The 19,430-nt window shown below is 32.8% G+C and overlaps 2 protein-coding genes across 3 annotated transcripts; one reads left to right on the forward strand and one right to left on the reverse strand.

Moving 5' to 3' along the window:
* Positions 1-46: 46 nt before the first annotated feature.
* Positions 47-5,002, forward strand: LOC130903608 (serine/threonine-protein kinase Nek2-like). Of its 2 annotated transcripts, none has more exons than XM_057815820.1 (2): positions 47-165; positions 3,209-5,002. In XM_057815820.1, exon 2 carries the CDS (start codon positions 3,209-3,211, stop codon positions 4,700-4,702), a length of 1,494 nt encoding a protein of 497 aa, XP_057671803.1. In that variant the 5' UTR covers positions 47-165; the 3' UTR covers positions 4,703-5,002. The 2 variants fall into 2 exon arrangements, with proteins under 2 accessions (XP_057671803.1, XP_057671804.1); XM_057815821.1 differs by having other exon boundaries at positions 103-169.
* A 13,501-nt stretch (positions 5,003-18,503) lies between these two features.
* Positions 18,504-19,060, reverse strand: LOC130903639 (NADH dehydrogenase [ubiquinone] 1 beta subcomplex subunit 1). The gene is made up of 2 exons (XM_057815865.1): positions 18,933-19,060; positions 18,504-18,845 (listed from the first exon to the last, which is right to left on the reverse strand). Exon 2 carries the CDS (start codon positions 18,713-18,715, stop codon positions 18,545-18,547), a length of 171 nt encoding a protein of 56 aa, XP_057671848.1. The 5' UTR covers positions 18,716-18,845; positions 18,933-19,060; the 3' UTR covers positions 18,504-18,544.
* Between the last annotated feature and the right edge of the window lie 370 nt (positions 19,061-19,430).

Genomic DNA, 19,430 nt, shown 5'->3' on the forward strand with positions numbered 1-19,430 from the left:
GTGGGCTGGTTTTATCTTCAGCCGTAACTGTCTTTGCAGAAGAAGTATACCTTTGGTAAAAAAGTCATTTGTCTATGTGGGAGATTTAAAAGTTTAACGGTTTGTTGTTGTTTGAATATGTATCAATATGTGTAAATATTAAAATTGAGATAAATTTTGTGAAAAGTAAGTAGGTAAAAAACAATATTTCAAATATTGATTCCTTATTTGTTCATGCTAGCATCCTGATATATCATTTTTTTTCTGTAATTTAATTGAACTAATCCAAAAAGTTTTGTTCTCAATTATCTGGCAGTCTCGATATTGCTAAATATTCTTCCTAAGTATATTATTAAGAATCTTCACACACTTTTAGTAGCTATACTCAAGTATTCTCAGTTAATTTAGACATAAGTTCTCGATAGGTAAATTTATAACTAGGTAAACAGCAGATTGAACCTCCTGCATTGATAATGAATAAATATCTACCATTTTTAAGCAAACATTTCTTTATAATCGTGCCCGTACAGTACTAATTTTTATAGATAATATGAATAATATATTTACATGTTCGATGAGAATCAGAATTTAACAAATTTATTGAAAATATATTATTATCGAACTTCCTTAGTGATGAAAAATCGGAAAACCAGGCAAACTTTTAAATTCAATGCAGAAATTTTGAATGTATATTTGTAGTCTTTGTAGTAAAACACCTAGGTGCAGTTTTTATGTGGCTTTAATCCTCTTACCCATAAAGTGTGGTTTTGAACTCCAAGGCTAACTTTTTAAATTTAAGACACATTTCCCACACACAACATACTTCATATTAGAATCCTTTTTGCAAGAAACGTATTTTATAGTGATAGTATTGACTTACTATACTTACTGTTTACTGCTGATATCCCAACAAGTAGAAATATAACTACCACATAATTTACCGATGACAAAGCAATATTGGCAAATCACACAAATTCTACCTTAGCAGCAGCAGATCTACAACAACATATTAACAAAATAAACGATTGGACAAGAATTTGGGGAATCAAAATTAATGAGGCAAAATCACTTCAAACCACCTTTACAAAATGTAGAGCAGTTACACCTACAGTAACGCTAAATGGACAAACACTACCTCAAACAGACAGCGTAAAATAACTGAGTATCGATCTAGACAAAAGACTCACCTGGAAAACACATATCCTTACTAAAAGGAAACAGTTAGGAATTAAATTCAGTTAACACTACTGGTTATCAGGATGTAAATCCAAATTATAATTGCAAAATTACGAAGTCGTCTTCAAGCCAGTATAGATCAATGGAATCTAGTTATGGGGGATAGCAGCCAAATTTCACCTGGAGATTATGAAGAAGTTTCTGTTTCAAGTATTACTCACAATCGCCGACACACTGTGGTTTATACCTAATGATGAAGTCAGGAAAGATCTCCATGCGCATCCTGTCAAAGAAGAAATAAGTGCATTTAGTTAACATCACTTAAACAGTCTTAACAACCACCCGAACGAGCTAGTAGTGAATCTACTTGACAACAGTTAACAAACACAAAGATTAAAAATAAAAAACCTTCCATATAGTTTTTAAATGTATATTTATATACAATGCGGTCCATATGTAGGGAATAAATTCAATTTTAGTGTTATTATGTACTATGTGAAAAAAAACTGAAAGAGGTCGATTTTTATTCTTAAATTGCCATTTTACAGTATGAAAATATTATATATTTTATATTTAAATAAGTAAGGGGACTCAATTTACTGATGAAAAAAAAGATATACTTCTAGTGTAACAGAGGAAATTAACAAAATATTATATATTTTATATTTAAATAAGTAAGGGGACTCAATTTACTGATGAAAAAAAAGATATACTTCTAGTGTAACAGAGGAAATTAACAAAATAACCCCTCAGGTTATACAAAATGTACGAGAATTCCAAAATCGCCTCGGTTATTGTCAAGAAGTGAATACATTTAATTTAATTGTAAAGTATATTCTAAATATTATGTGATTCTATTATCTTCATTATATGTAAAGTTTAGTGATAGAAACATTATCAAAATTTTACATCTTAAAAATTAATTTTTTCAGTTATGATTGCACCAAATTAAAAAAAAAACTTTATATTGCTGAGCACAGGACTAAAATCTCTTTCCAACAAGGTGCCAAACGACTCCTCTCTTATTTAAAATTTTTGAAGGGATGCTCATAATTCAGTGGGGGTACTGAAGGAGCATAATATTTTCATACTGTAAATTGTCAATTTAAGAATAAAAATTGACCTCTTTTAGTTTTGTCCCATATTGTACATAATAACTAATAACTATAAACAATAAATTTATTTCATACAACTTTTATTTTATATTAAGTTCATAGTTCGTAGGTGTGAGCGGCCGTGAAGCCGTTGAGCACGTAGGCTTCAGATAGGCCCGTCGTTTCCCACTTGATATTACCAAAGTCCGATGTTCTTTGAGAAGCCAATCAGGTGCTTTGGCTTGAATCCTTTGATGTCGTTAGGCAGGTTGTGGGATTTGTCCAGGTGTTTAAATCGCGCTCGTGTGATAACGTGATCTGCGGTTTCGTCCTCTTCCACCAGCGGCACTCCGGATCATCCGTGATACCCATGGTGTGAAGGTGATGTCTTAGATGGCACTGTTTGGTTAGGAGTCTAGTCACTAGTCTGATTTTGCGCCTATTTAGTTGGAGCCGAGCCCGCCTTGCGAGGAGGCTATTGAGGGACGTGATGACAGCGCTTTTGGCCACACCAATGATGGGCTCTGGGCCCAAGGGTGGGTTCGCCGATCCCAGTCTAGCAAGTGAGTCAGTTTCATCGTTCTCTTTGTTGCCCGAGTGGCTGGGCACCCAAACGGGCTGAATCTTGCAGACATCACTCACCAGATTTTGAAGGACTCTCTTACACTCCAGCACTAGTCTAGAGCATACCTTTTCAGCTGTTATAGCTTGTATGGCAGCTCTTCTTCTTCTTCTTCAAAAATTTGCTATAAATCAAGAACGCCTTTAATGTTTTTTTAAATTTCACACTGATGTCAAACATTGTTTAATTAAAAAATTTTTACTCCAGAAAATTATTAATTAGCCATCAAGGAAAATATATCAATACTTTTTTCACAAGACGGAATCTTTTAATTATCAAAAAGATTGATAATAATTATGCAATTGCAATAATCAAATACCTATTAATATTTTTTCAGATGTCTGTTAACAACTACGAACTAATAAGCATTCTCGACAAAGATAAAGAAAGGAGTCCAAAATGTTTCAAAGTGAAAAATAAAGAAAATGGTGAATTTTTTGCATGGATTATCATAGATCCACAACACTTTTCAAAACAACAAATTGCTGCATTAGAAGAAACTTTTCAAATAAGAAAATATCAAGAACATCCAAATTTATTAGGTTTTTATGATTTATTTCAAGAAACAGATACGGAATTATATTATTTAGTCCTTGAATACTGTAGACATGGGTCACTAAAAGATCTTATGGATGTTGCTTTGAGAGATGTTTCACGTATATGTGAAGAATTTTTATGTAAAATAATCTATCAAATAGCTCTGGTTGTTAAGACAATTCCATTCGTAACTAACATTGATATAAAAAATATTTTTTTCGATGAAAACTACAATGTTAAACTAGTTAATTTTGATTTTGATTGCAAGAGAACGAAGAGCAAAGGTCAAAAGTTAAGTTCATTAGGAGTTTTAATTTATGAGATATGCACATTTATTAAATTTAAAAAAAGTAGTTTCGAAAAAGAATTGAAAAATTGTGGTAATTTATATTCTAAGGGTTTTTTACTACTTATCAACAGCTTGATCAAAGACAATAGCGATTTAAAGAAAAATGTGGACAGAATATTATGCAATTCTACGATATTATTAAAATCAACCCATTGGAATAAATACAAATTATTGATAAAAATTACTGACACAATTGTTGGTTCTGCAGTACCCTCTGAAAAAGCAGATGATGTTTTTCTTATCCAAATGGAAAAATTGAGGGAGAAGGAATTAATGTTACAGAAAAAAGAAAAGCTGTTACAAGAAAGAGAACATAGAATATCGATTAAAGAAAATAAATTGGCCGTATTGGAACTTACACTGAAAAATAATATTAAAAAAGCAAATGAAGAATTAGTAAAACATGATCAAACATTGAAATGCAATTTTAAAAAAATGAGTTCCATTATTGAGAGAACAAATGGTGTTACAGAAAACTTGGATGTGAGCTATGTAAGTTGTGGGGATTCGACAATAGTTCCTACAAGCAAAAAACTTGATGCCAACGATATAATTAAACCTGCTTTATTCACAAGAACATTATCTGAAAAACGTATAAAATTTAAAGGACACAGTCCCTTGAAAGACATTGATTTTAACAGAAGAAAAACTGTTAGATACCCAAAAATTCAGAAAGGGGCGAATATGAAAATTACTGATAATGAATGGATAACTTGTTCTGATGATACAGATAAGTCATCTCTCACTTACCATAAAAACGTTGGTAAAAAGGGAAAACAATTGTTTCATACATATGAAAATAATGAAAAGGTGGTCAATGATAATACTGAGAAACCCAGAAAATGGACAGAGGAGAATAAGAAACACGCCTTTGAATTACTTAGGTTAATGAATGGTGATAATAAAGAGAATAATCCTTCTGATGTTAAACATACCTACTTGTAGATGTTAATCATCAATTCCAGTTATCTAAGGAATAATTTATAAAAACAAAGTATACCACAATGAACTGATTCGACGTGTATATCAGAAACTACTGGTAATATATTGGTGGAAATAAGAAAAATTAGTTTTACAATTTTCCAAATTTCTAAGATCCATGTATTTTTTTTGCAATCTTTAAAATATTTAAAACTTTATTTACTCGAATTACAGTCACTGTTGATCCATGTTTCCATAGAAATATTTTTTTTTGTGAAAAACTGTCGAAGTTTTGGAAAAATATAAATAATTGGAAACTATAAAGCCGCTGACTCATTAGCAGTACCGAACTGGCAGTTTATATCGCATGCATACCGACGCAATGTTATCAAATAGAGATATTCGCACAAAGACCGTCTGGCCGATGAAAAGTTGTCTTTGCTTCAATCTTTAAACGTTACTAGGCAAACTGTAAGGCTTTTTTGAGTAAAATACGTATGAGTGTAGACGATGATGACATGGTCTGCAGTTTCTTTCTCATTTTAAATAGTCTTTTCGATATAGTAGTCATTAATCGTCTTATACTTTACATGTTGGAGGTGAAGTCACAGCACGGGATCAAATTGGGCTGTTAACTTCAGTAAATCTATAAATTTGCTACTTGTTACACTCGAATCTAAGTCAGATGTTAACTTCTCTCTATGACTCCTGAAGGCCAAATTGTGAGGTGCTAAAAAACTTACAATTAGGTACTTGCATGGTTTGAGAAATAAAAAGTTTTGGGTAGTTCATTAACAACTTTTATTATAAGTTTTTTTTTTCAATTCTTTGATCAATATTTATAGGGAAAAAATTATGATGTGACGTCATAGGTATAAAATAAACAATGAACATATGATACAAAGTAAATACGACAATTAGGGGAAATGTGCCTATGATGGACCCCTTAAGGAAATATCATTACAACTTTTTTAGTTTTGGACTTATTAATTTTTTTTACATGAAAATATATACTTAGCTCGAAGTTTATTATAGTATAGGAAGATTTTTCTGTCAAATAATTTCCTGTTTAATAGCATAGCTATTTTTAAAAAAGTAGTCGAGGGGTCCATCATTGGCACACATCTGCCCATGTCGGACCCCTTTAAAATAAATGAAAAAAAAATGTCTTTAAAGTTTTATTAGAAAAAATATAGAACAAACTAACATCACGTTAGGTACAGAGCTCACAAATAAAAGACTTGCAATGGAAGGAAACACCAGCGCACTCATTATGGCACCACGAGTTACATTTTTGACAACGAATCCACTTTTCTTTTGCACGTGAGTGCGAGAATAACTCATTGCAGTAAAGGCAGCTAGCATCATCATCTGAGTCATCTTGTCCCTTTTCCAAAAAGTTCTCTAAGGCGGATTCATCTTCATCAGAACTGTCATTTTCAATGACAAGTTTCCGTTTTACTATCCTGGCTTGTTGTTTTCTTATCTTTGTTTCCTTTTCTATAACCTTCTCTTTGAGTTCATGAATTTCTGGTGTTGAATTCAAATGACCAGTTTTTCCCCTTCTTCTGCATTTTTTTTATCAGTACCAATTGCTACAGTTTGAGGGGGAGGACAAATTTCCTTCACAGAAATGTCGAGAACTGACGATGAAGACATGTTAAGACCAGATGTGGATGGGGTTTGAATTTCTAATTCCATTTGGTTCTCGATGATATCTCCTTGGGCCTCGGGAATCTGCTTATCCGTTGCTAAAGCTGGTGCAAACTGCCAGTCCTCGAAGACATGAGGATTGAAAGGATGAATGCCAGTTTTTTTGAACGAATTTATTGCATTTGATGGTACAGCACTCTTCAAATAAGCTTGATTGAGAAGACCTGCTATTTTGAATTGAGTCACTGCCTTCCCCGGGTTTTGAAGAAGCCATAATTGAATTTCTTGATCAAAATACGTATGAAGAGGACGGAAGAATCCTACGTCCAATGGTTGAACGTGATGTGAACAATGTGCCGGGAAGCAGAACACAATTACCCCATTTTCTTTTGCAAACTGAAGAGATTCGAGACTCTTATGGCTACTGTGCCCATCTAGGAGCAAAAGAACCTTATTGTTATTAGATGCTTTCGTATACTTCACGAAATGCTTTAGCCATCTACAAAAAATTTCACTGGTCATCCAACCTTTTTCTTGTACGAAAGCTATGCTACCAACGGAAGCACCGTTCATAAGCTCATCGTTCATCCTTTGACGAGGGTAAATAAGAGCAGGAGGGATGTAAGTGCCCATGACATTCATTGCGCACACTACGGTCACGTGCTGCCCACGCTCTGCACTGCTGAGTGCACCAACTTGCTTCCGACCTTTTGAAGCGTAAATTTTTTGACATTTCTTTTGGACCGTAGTCAAACCTGACTCATCCATATTAAATATATTTTCGGGAGGAAAGTTGTACTGCTCCAGAGTGTTAGATAGTGCATTGAAATAGGCTTGAATATTAGGCTTGTTAAAAGCCTGGGCTCTAGCTAATGATGTACTTTCTGGACTACGCAAAGAAATTCATGGATTGGCGCTTCAGGAATCCCCTCACCCATTTCCAACCTGCCATTTTTGTTTCACGATTGAAACGATGCTATATTTTATTTTTTTCGGCTACTTCGAATACCATCCGCCGCAAATCTTTAGAGGTTAAACCAAAAAAACGTGTTTCCATATCAATAATATATCCTGCAATCTCCTCTTCGATGGCTTTAGAGAAAATTGCGGTTCGTCCTCCCAAATTACCCTCGGAACTGTCCTGTTTAGCCAAACGCCTTCGCAAAGTTGTTTTGGGAACATTGAAGGTCTTTGCAGCCAACTTAAAGCCCATAATGTGATCTTGTACGTTCTCAATAGCCTGTCGCATATCATGCTCGTCCCACTGTTGTCTTTTTTTGGATGCCATCTCTATAAATGGAAAAGAAAAACTACTAAAACAATACAGTCGAACTCCAATAATTCGAACTGCAAGGGACCATAGCAAAAGTTCGAATTATCGAGGTGTTCGAATTATCGGAGTTGTGCACATTTACATACATATATGTATGCATTTCGATGCATCTTTCCATTTTATAAATAAATAAATATGTTATGGGTATATAACATGTTTATTTATTTAAAATAATAATTTGTATACGTTTGAAGAATTTTTGGTCCTAAAAAGGACCGATTATTTATCTTAAAATAAAAAAAAATACATATATTTATTTTTTTGTAAAGAAATCAGCTATGCTAGATTGCTTCATGCTGACGATTTTTTCCTTTAAAGCAAATCGAGTGATTCGACAAAATATCGTCGTCTTACCTAGAATCTGAAGATTCGAATTTTTCAATTTTTTTCAACACTAACAGTTCGAATTTTTTAATACCTTTGTACATACATAATTTATACAAGAAAAATTCGAATTTTTCAATTATTCGAACATCAAAAATTCGAACTTTTCAATTATTTAAACGCCAAAAATTCGAATTTTTCGGTAATTAACACAGAAAATACGAATTTTTTGATAATTCGAACTTCAAAAGTTCGAATTATCGAGGTTTTTTTACATGTGTTAGTAATAGGAATGTCAAGGGACCGACGCAAAAGTTCGAATTAACGAGGAATTCGAATTATCGGTGTTCGAATTATCGGAGTTCGACTGTATATTTATTTTGTTTATTTCAGTTCCAATGATGGACCCCTGGTCCATCATTGGGATCCGTTAAGTAGTCCATCATAGGCCATATTGCATAAATCAGATAAAAATCTCAATTTTTTTTGTTCTCCGCCATAACCTCAATTTTTACTCGTCAATCAACATGCAACAGTTCTATCAAGCTGTAGTAACAAAATCAGATTCTAGCTAAGAGTAAAACAAAAGTTATCTAACATCATGCCATGCTACTTTGTTATATCAATACATACCAATTTCAATTTATTTATTTATTTTCACAAAAACGGTTTAGATTCGCAAGAGCGCTTGTAAACAACTGACTATAAGCATCAATCAACCCAACCAATATGGTGGTAGTGTAATATGCGCGGTAAATTTGAAAATATAGCTAGTGGTCCATCATTGGCGGGGGTCCATCATAGGCACATTTCCCCTATTCTCACGGTTATTCTAAAATAAGCGTTATTATTAATATTTGATTAATTTGAAAAATGGTATATGAATCGTGTTTTGTGCAGGGATGTGAAAATACCACGACTGAAACACTTAATAAGGTTTTTTATGATGCCAAGAAATTCGAATATACTACAATAAAAATGGTTTGAAAGTGTTGGTCATTTTGACGACCCTGCGAGGTGTAATTATTTTTGTTGCCAAGATCATTTTAATATACCTAAGTAAGATTCAAATTCAACTTATTTTAATATTTTATAGTAATTAAGTTACTATGCTTTCAATTTTAAAGGTGATTATGTAATAATGTAAAAACTTAACCTATAAAAAATTTATTCACTTTATTCTTATCTATAGAAAATTTTTTTATTTATACGTAACTAATAAATAAAAACTGTATTATAACAGCACACGCTACGTTGCCGGAAACGATATCGTAATCATCAAGCAGACAACTACTTAATGTTTTTATTAAACCTATGACGTCAAAACTGAAAACCAATGAGTTTTCAATTAAATATTTAGTTATTATTTTTTCACTTTTTATTAAATATTTTACTTTCTGACATTATTTCATATCAAGAACAAAAAAATACTTTTTAAAAAACGAACAAAGAAAACTGCGTAACTCCATTGAATGCTTGATATCTTTCCTACGACTTTACCAACACTCCTACACTTATTGAAGTATTATTTCTAATTCTTAGATTCTGAACTTACCACTTAAGATGATTTTCCAAAATTTAAAACTTTATTTTCACGGTCAAACTACTGAAGAAAGACACATATGCATATGTACAACCCGAAGGTAGTTTTTTTCTTTGAAAATAGTAAATTAACCCGCTGTATTTTGGACAAACGGTTTATTCTGGGTCATAGATAGTAATATCAGATGTCGCTAAAACCCTGTTTTCACCAAAAGGTGGAATTACGCATTTTGCCGGTTGAGCCGAAGATATGATATTATTTTATAGAAGTTTATCATTTTTTTACAATTGTTTTATTATCAATGAGATCTATTCTCATTTATTATACATAATAAATTATTATAATACATTTTAAGTACAAATTTTAATATTTTTTAGGCGCTTAGACAATATAAATTATATAATGTTAGACATTTACCGTAAATGTCTCAATAGCTCAGGTTTTAACCCGGCGTTATATAGGTGGAAAATTCTTACATCAGTACATACGTGGGGTCTGTGAAACCCCATTTACCAACATTTCCTTTGATTTTAAATTTACCAATATTTTATACTTTTATATTCTTAAGCAATCATCCGGAAATCAAAATAACACAAAAAATACTTTATCAAAAATTTATTTGAAAAAAAAAATAAAATAAAAGAACCATGTGTATTTTGTACTGCTGAAAAACACATTTTTTCCTAAAAATCGGTTGAACAAAAATAAAAATTCTAGCCCTAAAAAATGTGTAAAAAACAAAAGTTTCACAAGTGAGACAACAATATATTTGAGAATTACATGCAAGTCATTACTCTTTGACTGGATTAACACAATTTTCACACCTCAGCACTGCATGCTTCATAGATAATAATGAGTGCCAGCGTTCACAGGAGTATTTGATTTTACGATCTCGACTTCTTGGGCATACGGAACACCTTCCTATAACCTTTGAAACCTTGGCCGGTGGAACTTCAACGTTATTTTTGTCGAAATAATAATGCATAATGGACATCAGCAAAACATTTTTGTTCTTTTTGGGCACGTAAGATAAAAGTGTAATATATTTCTGAAAGCCAAATAACGACGAATTTGGTTCCATTTTTTGTACTGTATGTATCCACAGACGTAAGCTTGTGCTCTTTCAGCAACTTTGTCATTAAATCATAACTAGTGTACCAATTATCAAAGGTCACATTTCGGTTTGAACCAGAAATCGGTTGTACAAGCCTATCTACAATATTTTTTGGAGAGTTACTAAGGCTGTATGGCCCTTCTGGTTGTTTTCCCGGATACACTTCCATATTTAAAACGTATTAGGAACGGGCATCAACCAAGGCTTGATGTACTTTGATGCCATATTTGGCCGGTTTATTTGGGATGTATTGTTTGAAGGAACATCTTTCACGGAATGACTCAAGCTTTTCATCAATTGTCAGGTATTATGGAGTATAGGATCGCTTACAGTTTTTGGTGAATCTATCCAAAATGGCCCGCAAAGGAGCTGATTTGTCAATAGCTAATCTGTCTTTACGAATTATCGAACCTCAGAGAGACCATTAAAAAATTGAAACGATTTAGGGACATTGGATTTCGAAAAATATCTATACCAGTCTCGTCAGTCTGCCATAAATCTTTTGAATTCTGATTCTGCTAAATAAAGAAGTCCGCATTTAGTTCTTGAACACTGGTAGCTTTTACAATTTCCATATGAAATGGATTTTTCTTCAATTTTCATCTTAGTAAAGTGCCCTATGTCTTCGATCATCTCATTATCGAAAAACAAGTTCCAACATTCTATAGTACTTTTTGCATCTGTTGCAATTTGTTTAACACCAAACAAATGAGTAATAATGTTTTCTGCTCTTGTTCGAACACGTCCATTTTCAGGTTGTTTATTCCACTTGGTTCCATCTTTTCCAACATACATATTTTTGTTTTTTTGAAGGAGGATTTCATTTGTATTTTCCAAATCACTTCGAACTTTTCTTTTTCCGGTCATTGTTAGGAGTTTGATCTTCCATTATTATATCCTACTCAGAATCGGTGCCAGAGTTGAGGTCGCTTTCAGAAACGAAATGTCATTTTCGCTTCCTGAAACCACTACGTCATCATCAGTTTCTGTCTCAGCCCACAGCGTCAGGAGCCTTTTCTGTTCCTGGAACATGACCTATACAGAGCACAAAAAAAGGTATGGGGAATGCTAAGAACGAATCCCACTGGAAAACCTATTTCGAACAACTGCACGCAGATGATCCCGAAGAGGATGGAAACAAAGAAAACAATGAAGAAGAAGATGAAGAAAGCAATGAACTGAATACCTTCCGAAAACCATAATAGACATCATAAAACATTTAAACTATAACACATCCACTCACACCTAAATTAATCAAAACCTAACAGAACCAAATACCAACAGGTATCAGACAGGGAGACTCCTTAAGCCCGCAACTGTTTAACCTGATAATGAATGAAATAATAAATCATGCCGAGAATACAGCAAGAGTATATTCATTTACAACGGGCGCAATAAAAAAATCTGTTATGCCGATGACGCTGTAATTGTGGCAGAGTGCGAAGACGACTTACAGCTCCTATATTCGTTCTACGTAAAAGCAAAAACCTTTAACGTGCAAATATCTACCGCAAAAACTAAAACCTTTGTCATCCCTAACAAACCAATGAGGTGCGAACTCGTCCTAGAAAATAGAACCATAGAACAGGTAATGTCATTTGACTACCTAAGAACACAAATCAGCACAGACCAGAATAGAATAAATGAAGTAAAAAGACAAGCAAACAAAGCCAGCCGAATATCAGGCGTACTCCGGGACATTATCTGGAATAATACCAGTATGAACAAAAGGGCAAAAGTTAAAATATACAAAACCTCCGATAGACTCATATTGACATATGCATGCACGAGACGGTAAACCAGGGACACGACGACATTTAGGAAGACTTCCAAAAAGATGGATGGATTTATGGACATCAACATCTCAAATATGACAAGTTGGAAACTACAGGCCTAAGACTTACAATACGTTGAAGAAGAAATTAAAAAACTTAGATGGGGTTTAATACACCCCAGAGCGTTTCACAGCGTATGATCTTATTCAGTGTCAACCGAGTACTGAGTTGAGACCCGGAAAAGAGGGCGGATACATATATGGGAAGCTACAGGGACGGACACGCGCATAGCTTTAAATTTGATTTCATTTTCAAAGAGTTTTCTGCAACTGGGGATTATTAAACCCCACGTATGTAACGCTGGGTTAAGGCAAAACCATCGTGTATTCAGCATCATAATTTTATTATTTTTTTTAAAGAATTTTTGTGCAAATCGAAGTTTTGGTGATTATAGATTTTAATAGTTGTTCAACGTCTTGATTACTCTATTGATAAATTTTTAATAAAATGAAAAATACCATTCGTACCAGATGCTGACTGTCCCAGTAGTGGATATTCATTGTCTCAGTGGCTGGCTTATGTTCTGTGTCATGAATTATACCTAATATAGGTATGTTAGTAACTATCTACTATTTAGATAGTGTTCAAAGTGTATTTTAAAAAAAGAATTATGAAGATAAAAAATACATCGATTTATTAAATCACAATTTAGAAATAAGTTTTTTTTTCAACTAAATAAGTGGCCATCTTATCCGACTCATCCGTGTCAGATGGCCATAGCAAGAAGTAGAAGTTCATAGTCCATATTATTTCTTCGTCTTTTTTTCCTTGCTTTGATTTTCCTTGTATTAGGTATTTTCCTTTGCCTTTTTTTCCACATTAAAGACAATAAATACACTGAATCCAATCTTCGATTTTTTCAATTTTATAGTAGTTAATATTCTATGTTTTCTGTTTATAATATTTTCTTTTGAAGCCCCTATTTCTGCTACTTGTTTTGCACGTTTTCAATTTCTGGAACTGGATTCAATTAACAAAGAAATTTAGAAGGAGCTTCGATAATGTCTGTAACAGATTTTGAGGTTCTTGGTTGGGGTAACTTCGACTCATGACGCAATGGATCTGCGATTTGACTTTCATTACAAACTTTAGGTTGTATTGGTCCTTTATTTTGCTCTTCATAGAAGTCTGATATGAAAGCATGGTTATGAATAATGGATGGGTTATATGGATCTTTTTTTCCAGTAGAGGAAACATTTCTTTTATATATAGGTTTTGAAAAAATAGTGCCAAATGTTGATCGTGTAAATCTTCGACCTGGATGATGATTGAGCTAGTTATGACATTGTTAATAAAATTACGATTTTAAGAACTTGAAAAAGCTTTGGATAAGAACTGGTCATAATTAGTAGTATGGCTTGGCATTTGCTTCAGCTATTTCAAGTACTTCTAACGCACAATGCGATGCATGTCTATCAACAATCAGTAGGACCTTATCCGCAGTTATGTGGCCGATTTTTTTAACATGTAGAGGACGGAACCATCTTCATACTCTGCTTTTTTATTTTTGCCCTTCATGATGCAACTCCATATTAAAGATATTGGACGGCTGTAAACAATGCGTTATCCTTCAAAACAGTTTTCAAAATGTTGAAATATGAGTCTACCTCATTCCGATTCATACCTTTTAAGCAAACAATAGATATTCCCTCCGATTTACGCATTTTAATATCTTGATTTCTTCGTAAAAACCCATTCACAAAATCATATCCAGCTTTCTGCTTTTCTGTTTTAAATTTAACTGCTGTACAAATTTAAATACAATTGTCTGCAGATCGCTCCTGGTTAAGGGAAATCCTATAGACTGTATTTTTAGACTAATATTTAGAATAGTTATTTGTAGATTCTTTTTAATTATGTGATTGTTAAAATGATGGATGGAGACATGTTGATTAGAATATTTCAGTATTACTGTGCAATTTAAGAGTGACTTAATTAAGCTTTTATTATAAATATATCTTAGCGTTAATGTAAGTTTGTGCAATTGTTTCGTTTCTAATAATACATTTTTTTAAGTAAAATAAAAGTTATAATTCTTTTAAAATCTAAGTACAGCTTTAAGAATTGTTTACCGTCTTTCAGTATTATTAAAAAATTTGCAATTACAGTGTATGTTATAAAATGCATTTTATTTTTATAAGTAACCCGATGAATATTCCTCCTATTCTACTGTGCTATTCAATTTTATGGATGTTTTTCCAATATCCAATAAGAGACAGACTTAAGCAGATTGCAAATGTTACTAGGAATTAATTCTAAAAGTAATCATGGACAACAATAGGAATCAGAAATGTCTAAGTTATTATTATAAAATACGAAAACACGAATATATGCCTAAATATAGAACCGTGGAACCGAAGGTATGTATAAACATTTCAAAAACCAGGCAAAAATAGTTCCATAATAATTAAAGTTACATAGGTATAACAATCAAACTTTGATGTTAGACGTAGTAATTTTTAGTAGGTATATGATGAAAAGATATTAGGACCGAATTTACAAAGTTGCTTCAAAATATGTAAGTTGAAGTAGATTTAATCCCAGGCAACTCACACACAGAAACGGTAACTTGCTACAAAATGCATTGAAAGGATGAATGTCAAAAATCATGACATATTTTAATGTGAAATACACTAAAAGAACCTCAAATCGCAACAAGGAGATAAATTTATATTATTTTACAATTATATTTTGTTGAATCTATTCTTTATTGTAGTGAGAGAGAGAGATAAAGAAAACGAAATTAAATTTCAATATACAGAAGAAAACTACAACGAGTAACAAAATTGTTGTCCATAGCAAAAATTAAACCAGTATGCAGCATGCCCGGAATTAAATATTATCATTAGAATAGAATTAGTTTACAGAGTAGAAGGCACTTTCTAGTAAATATGCCCTCAAATTATTGCGGAATGAGGGAAAAGATGAATCGATTTGATTTCAATTGGCAAGTGATTGTGCATTTTTTGCATTGTGAAATATTGAGCCCTTAACTAATTCTGAACGTGGAGTAGGTAGGTAAAGGTCTTGCTCCGCGTTCGTAAGTGGATGGCCCTGCAACGACCTTACTGAAATTTGAGAAGCGTTATTACTAATTAGGCAAACGAATTCAAGGATGAATAATAAAGGAAGAGTCAGAATTTTCTATCTTTTAAAGAAGTCCAGTGAGCCCTGCTTTAGCCCGAGTAAATAATTAATAGCTCTTTTTTGTAGTTATAAGATTCGCTCACATTGAGTCGCACCACACATACCCCAGAATGGAAGGCCAAATTAGGGAGGCGACTCTATAAGGGCATAATAAACTGTTGAAGAGGTGGATAAGTTCAGTTCTTTGGAAACTGATGTCATCGCAAAACAGGAGGAACTTAATTTTTTAGATAAGGCGGCAATATGTAGCTCTCATTTCAGGGAATTGTCCACAACAAGCATTAAGAATTTTACAAATTGACGTCGTTGTCAATGGTGATGTTTTTTAATAAAAAAGGCTGCAATATAGTTGTATATGATAAAACTTTGGTTTTAGAAACGTTCAGGTAGGGAAGATTAGAATCGCCCCATGATTTAAGAGTGATTAGGTCATTAGATATGGTCTTATGAAGTGCCGTGAGTTTAGGGTTGCTCCAAGGGAAAATAGTGTCGTCTGCACATATTTTACCATTAATGTCGTTTATAGACAAAAAAAATAGGACCTAGTACTGAGCCTTGGAGCACTCCACATTCTATTGGCTTGCAAAAAGACATCGTTGTATCAACCCTTACAAGCTTACTTCTGTTGGTAAGGTATGACACATGAACCATGCGAGAGGTGTTCCCCTGAAACCGTAGTACTGCAATTTGTTGATTAAAATATTATAATTAACACAATCGAAAGCTTTAGAAAAATCACAAAAAGTTGTTGCAGAGGAGTGATGGCTGTTTAGGCTAGAGTAGACATTATTTAGGAGGTAGAATATAGCATCATTTGTGCATTCGTTACTTAAAAACCTAAATTGATGGGTAGTAAGTATTTTATATTTAAACAGAAATGATAAAAGCATGTTTTTGACCAATCTTTCTAAGATACTAGTTAACGTGGGAAGGAATGCAATTGGGCGATAATTCAATGCTTGAACTGCTCCTTTATTCAGAGGTATAATTATAGCCGTCTTAAGGCAATTGGGAAGTGCCATTTTGAAATTAAACGTTAATTAAAGTAAAATGGTAGGTGATTTAATGTGTAATCTGGCAGATTCGAAAAAGTGTATGTATCCATATTCCATCTTCATCTAAAAACGTAGCGCGTGGTCTCAGAGACTTGTCTTAGGTTGCCTTCGTAGACATGTCTATAGACCAATCCCCTTCTACGGGCCTATTGCGAGACGAAAAATCGCAGGTCTAGGGTCTTCCGACTTCATGCAACATTAGACATATTGCGCAACATTTTGACAGTGCGGACTTCAATCAGAGTTTAGAGACGAGACGAGTCTGTCTCAGGCTACAGAGTGGCGTGGTTCGACTGTTTTTGTGTAGTTCTTTATTTTTTGTTAATACAGCGCTTTGTGAAGATGTCGAACGAGGAGGTTTTGAAACTGATTGAAGATTTCCAAGCATCTCATCATTGTTTGTGGGATATTACAAGTCCAGACTACAAAAACCGGGTAAAAAGGAAATTGGCCATGGAACCTCTGACTGCAAAGCACAATGTGACAGTGGCGGAAATTGCAAAGAAAATTCATAATTTAAGAACATCATTCAACGGGGAGTAGAAAAAAAAACTCGACGACAAGTAGATCATCTCCACGGCTGAAGTAAGTACAAATTTATTATATTATATAAATTAAATTCATTCTTTATTAAAATAATTTAAATCAACCTTTACTTATATTTATTATTATATTATATTAATTTATTGAATCCTATTGCCGAGGTACCTCCCCATCAGGGGAAACAAAGTAATCACAAAATTCATCACAAATTTATTTCCCTTCTCCATGATCCTTCAATTAAATTTTCATCACCATCAAATGGGTCAAAACTTCCATCTGAGATGTAGTCACGTCTTGAAACTGAACTCCTGCGTAAAAAATTGGGTAGATAGATGCAAGCCAACACGACAGACTTCACTTTATTAGTCTCTAAAAACAGCGGTTTAAGATACATCTGGAATTTGAAAGACATGATACCAAAAACATTCTGTATTATCCTTCGAGCTCTGTTCAGCGTATAGTTGTACACTCTCTCCTGAATGTCTAATGTACGTCCAGGGTATGGTTTCATTAAATAATTAGACATAGCAAAAGTATCTTCTTCCACCAGAACGTATAGTACTGATACTGTTCCCCCTGGTGAAGCCTCGCTTCTAGGTATGTGTGCAGTATTGTTTTAAATACTTAAATACCATTCCATCAGAAATACGTCCTTGGCATCCAAGATCAGTGTACAATAAGTTGAAATTCTTATGAAAATGTTAATAAAATATGATTATATAAATTCAATTGTTTTTTGCTTTAGTACATTAAAAATAAAAATTATCGAACCTTTTAAATATTTATTTAGTCAACTAAGACTTTCAAGTTGGCTAAGCTGACTAACATTGTTTTATGTTTAAAAGGTCAAAATCTACAAATGAAGCTTTTAAAATCAATTAAAAATATGGTTAGACATTACTTAATGCCATTTTGATCTTTATATTTTTATAATTAATTTCATCAGTTTACAATGTATGTACATATAAAATATATCAATAATATGATCAGAAATTCAAATGAACCTTGAAAAAGTTTTATATATCATTTAAATGCTTCCAATAACCATAACCATTCCAAATTAGCAGGTTGATTAGGTTAGGTTTTAATGTAATAATACAAGAGTATCACAACAGAAATATAAAAATAATTCTTCATTATATCAATATGTATTAACAATATTCACTTATAAAGTATTTGTTAAAAGTAAGGAACTTTTGAATATTTGAAATGGTTTACTTCTAGGAAGTTAATTTCAATTCAATATATATAACTAGGAATTAGAAAAGAAAGCAAATATTCTAGATGTACAATATATTAACTATGAAACATTTTTACATTTACCAACTAGGTTTTTCACCTTCTTTAAGTTCTCTACCATAAAGAGCACTTTTATCTCGAAATAAAGTAAGGCGCTCTGTTTCCAGCCTATCTAAATACCATCCAGTAACTAATCCAATTACTGGTAGGATACCCCAACCAATGCCCTTAGGAATAATTGGATAGAACATTTTCTTTATATACTTTAGCTTTGTATATTTGTGTACGACTGTAGTCGGCGTAGATACTACTTACTACAAAAAGGGGTAATACTGTTACAATGCAGTACCTTTTTATAAGGCGGCCGATTCCTAGGGCCATCTAAAAATTACATCATCATTTAGGTTATGATTTATTTTAAATAAAATATAGTGATGTAGTTACACATTCAGTATTTTACACACTTACAAAATTAAAAATGCGCCTTGAAATCAACTTATGACAATCTGCTTTAGAAAATTGTCCGATTAAAAATTATTACCATCAACTAAAGATCTATCAATTCATCTGTCAAAATTGTCATCTTTCATTTTTCTGACGTTTTACCTGTACATTATTGGTACAGCAACCATTTATTTTATATTTATTTTTATTTTAGAACCCTAGATGGGCATGCCAGTATAAATGACGCAAATATAAATAATTTTAAATTGCCGTTATGGAGGGTAGATGTAAGGAGAACCATCTCGATGTATCGAAAAGTGTCTGTTGAAAAGAAGCAAATTAAGGTGGCGCTATAGTAGCAAATGGAAGAATTTTAAATAGAGCACCACAAATTCTTAAAGTAGGATAGTAAATTAAATTCTTTTTGGAAAGATAAATATTTCAAAGAAACTATTAATATACAAATTCATTCGAAAATTGTACATAAAATATATAACTGCTGAATTCATATCATTTCCACTT

This window comes from Diorhabda carinulata, chromosome 2, assembly GCF_026250575.1.
Source record: "Diorhabda carinulata isolate Delta chromosome 2, icDioCari1.1, whole genome shotgun sequence".
In the NCBI taxonomy this organism is placed as follows: Eukaryota; Metazoa; Arthropoda; class Insecta; order Coleoptera; family Chrysomelidae; genus Diorhabda; species Diorhabda carinulata.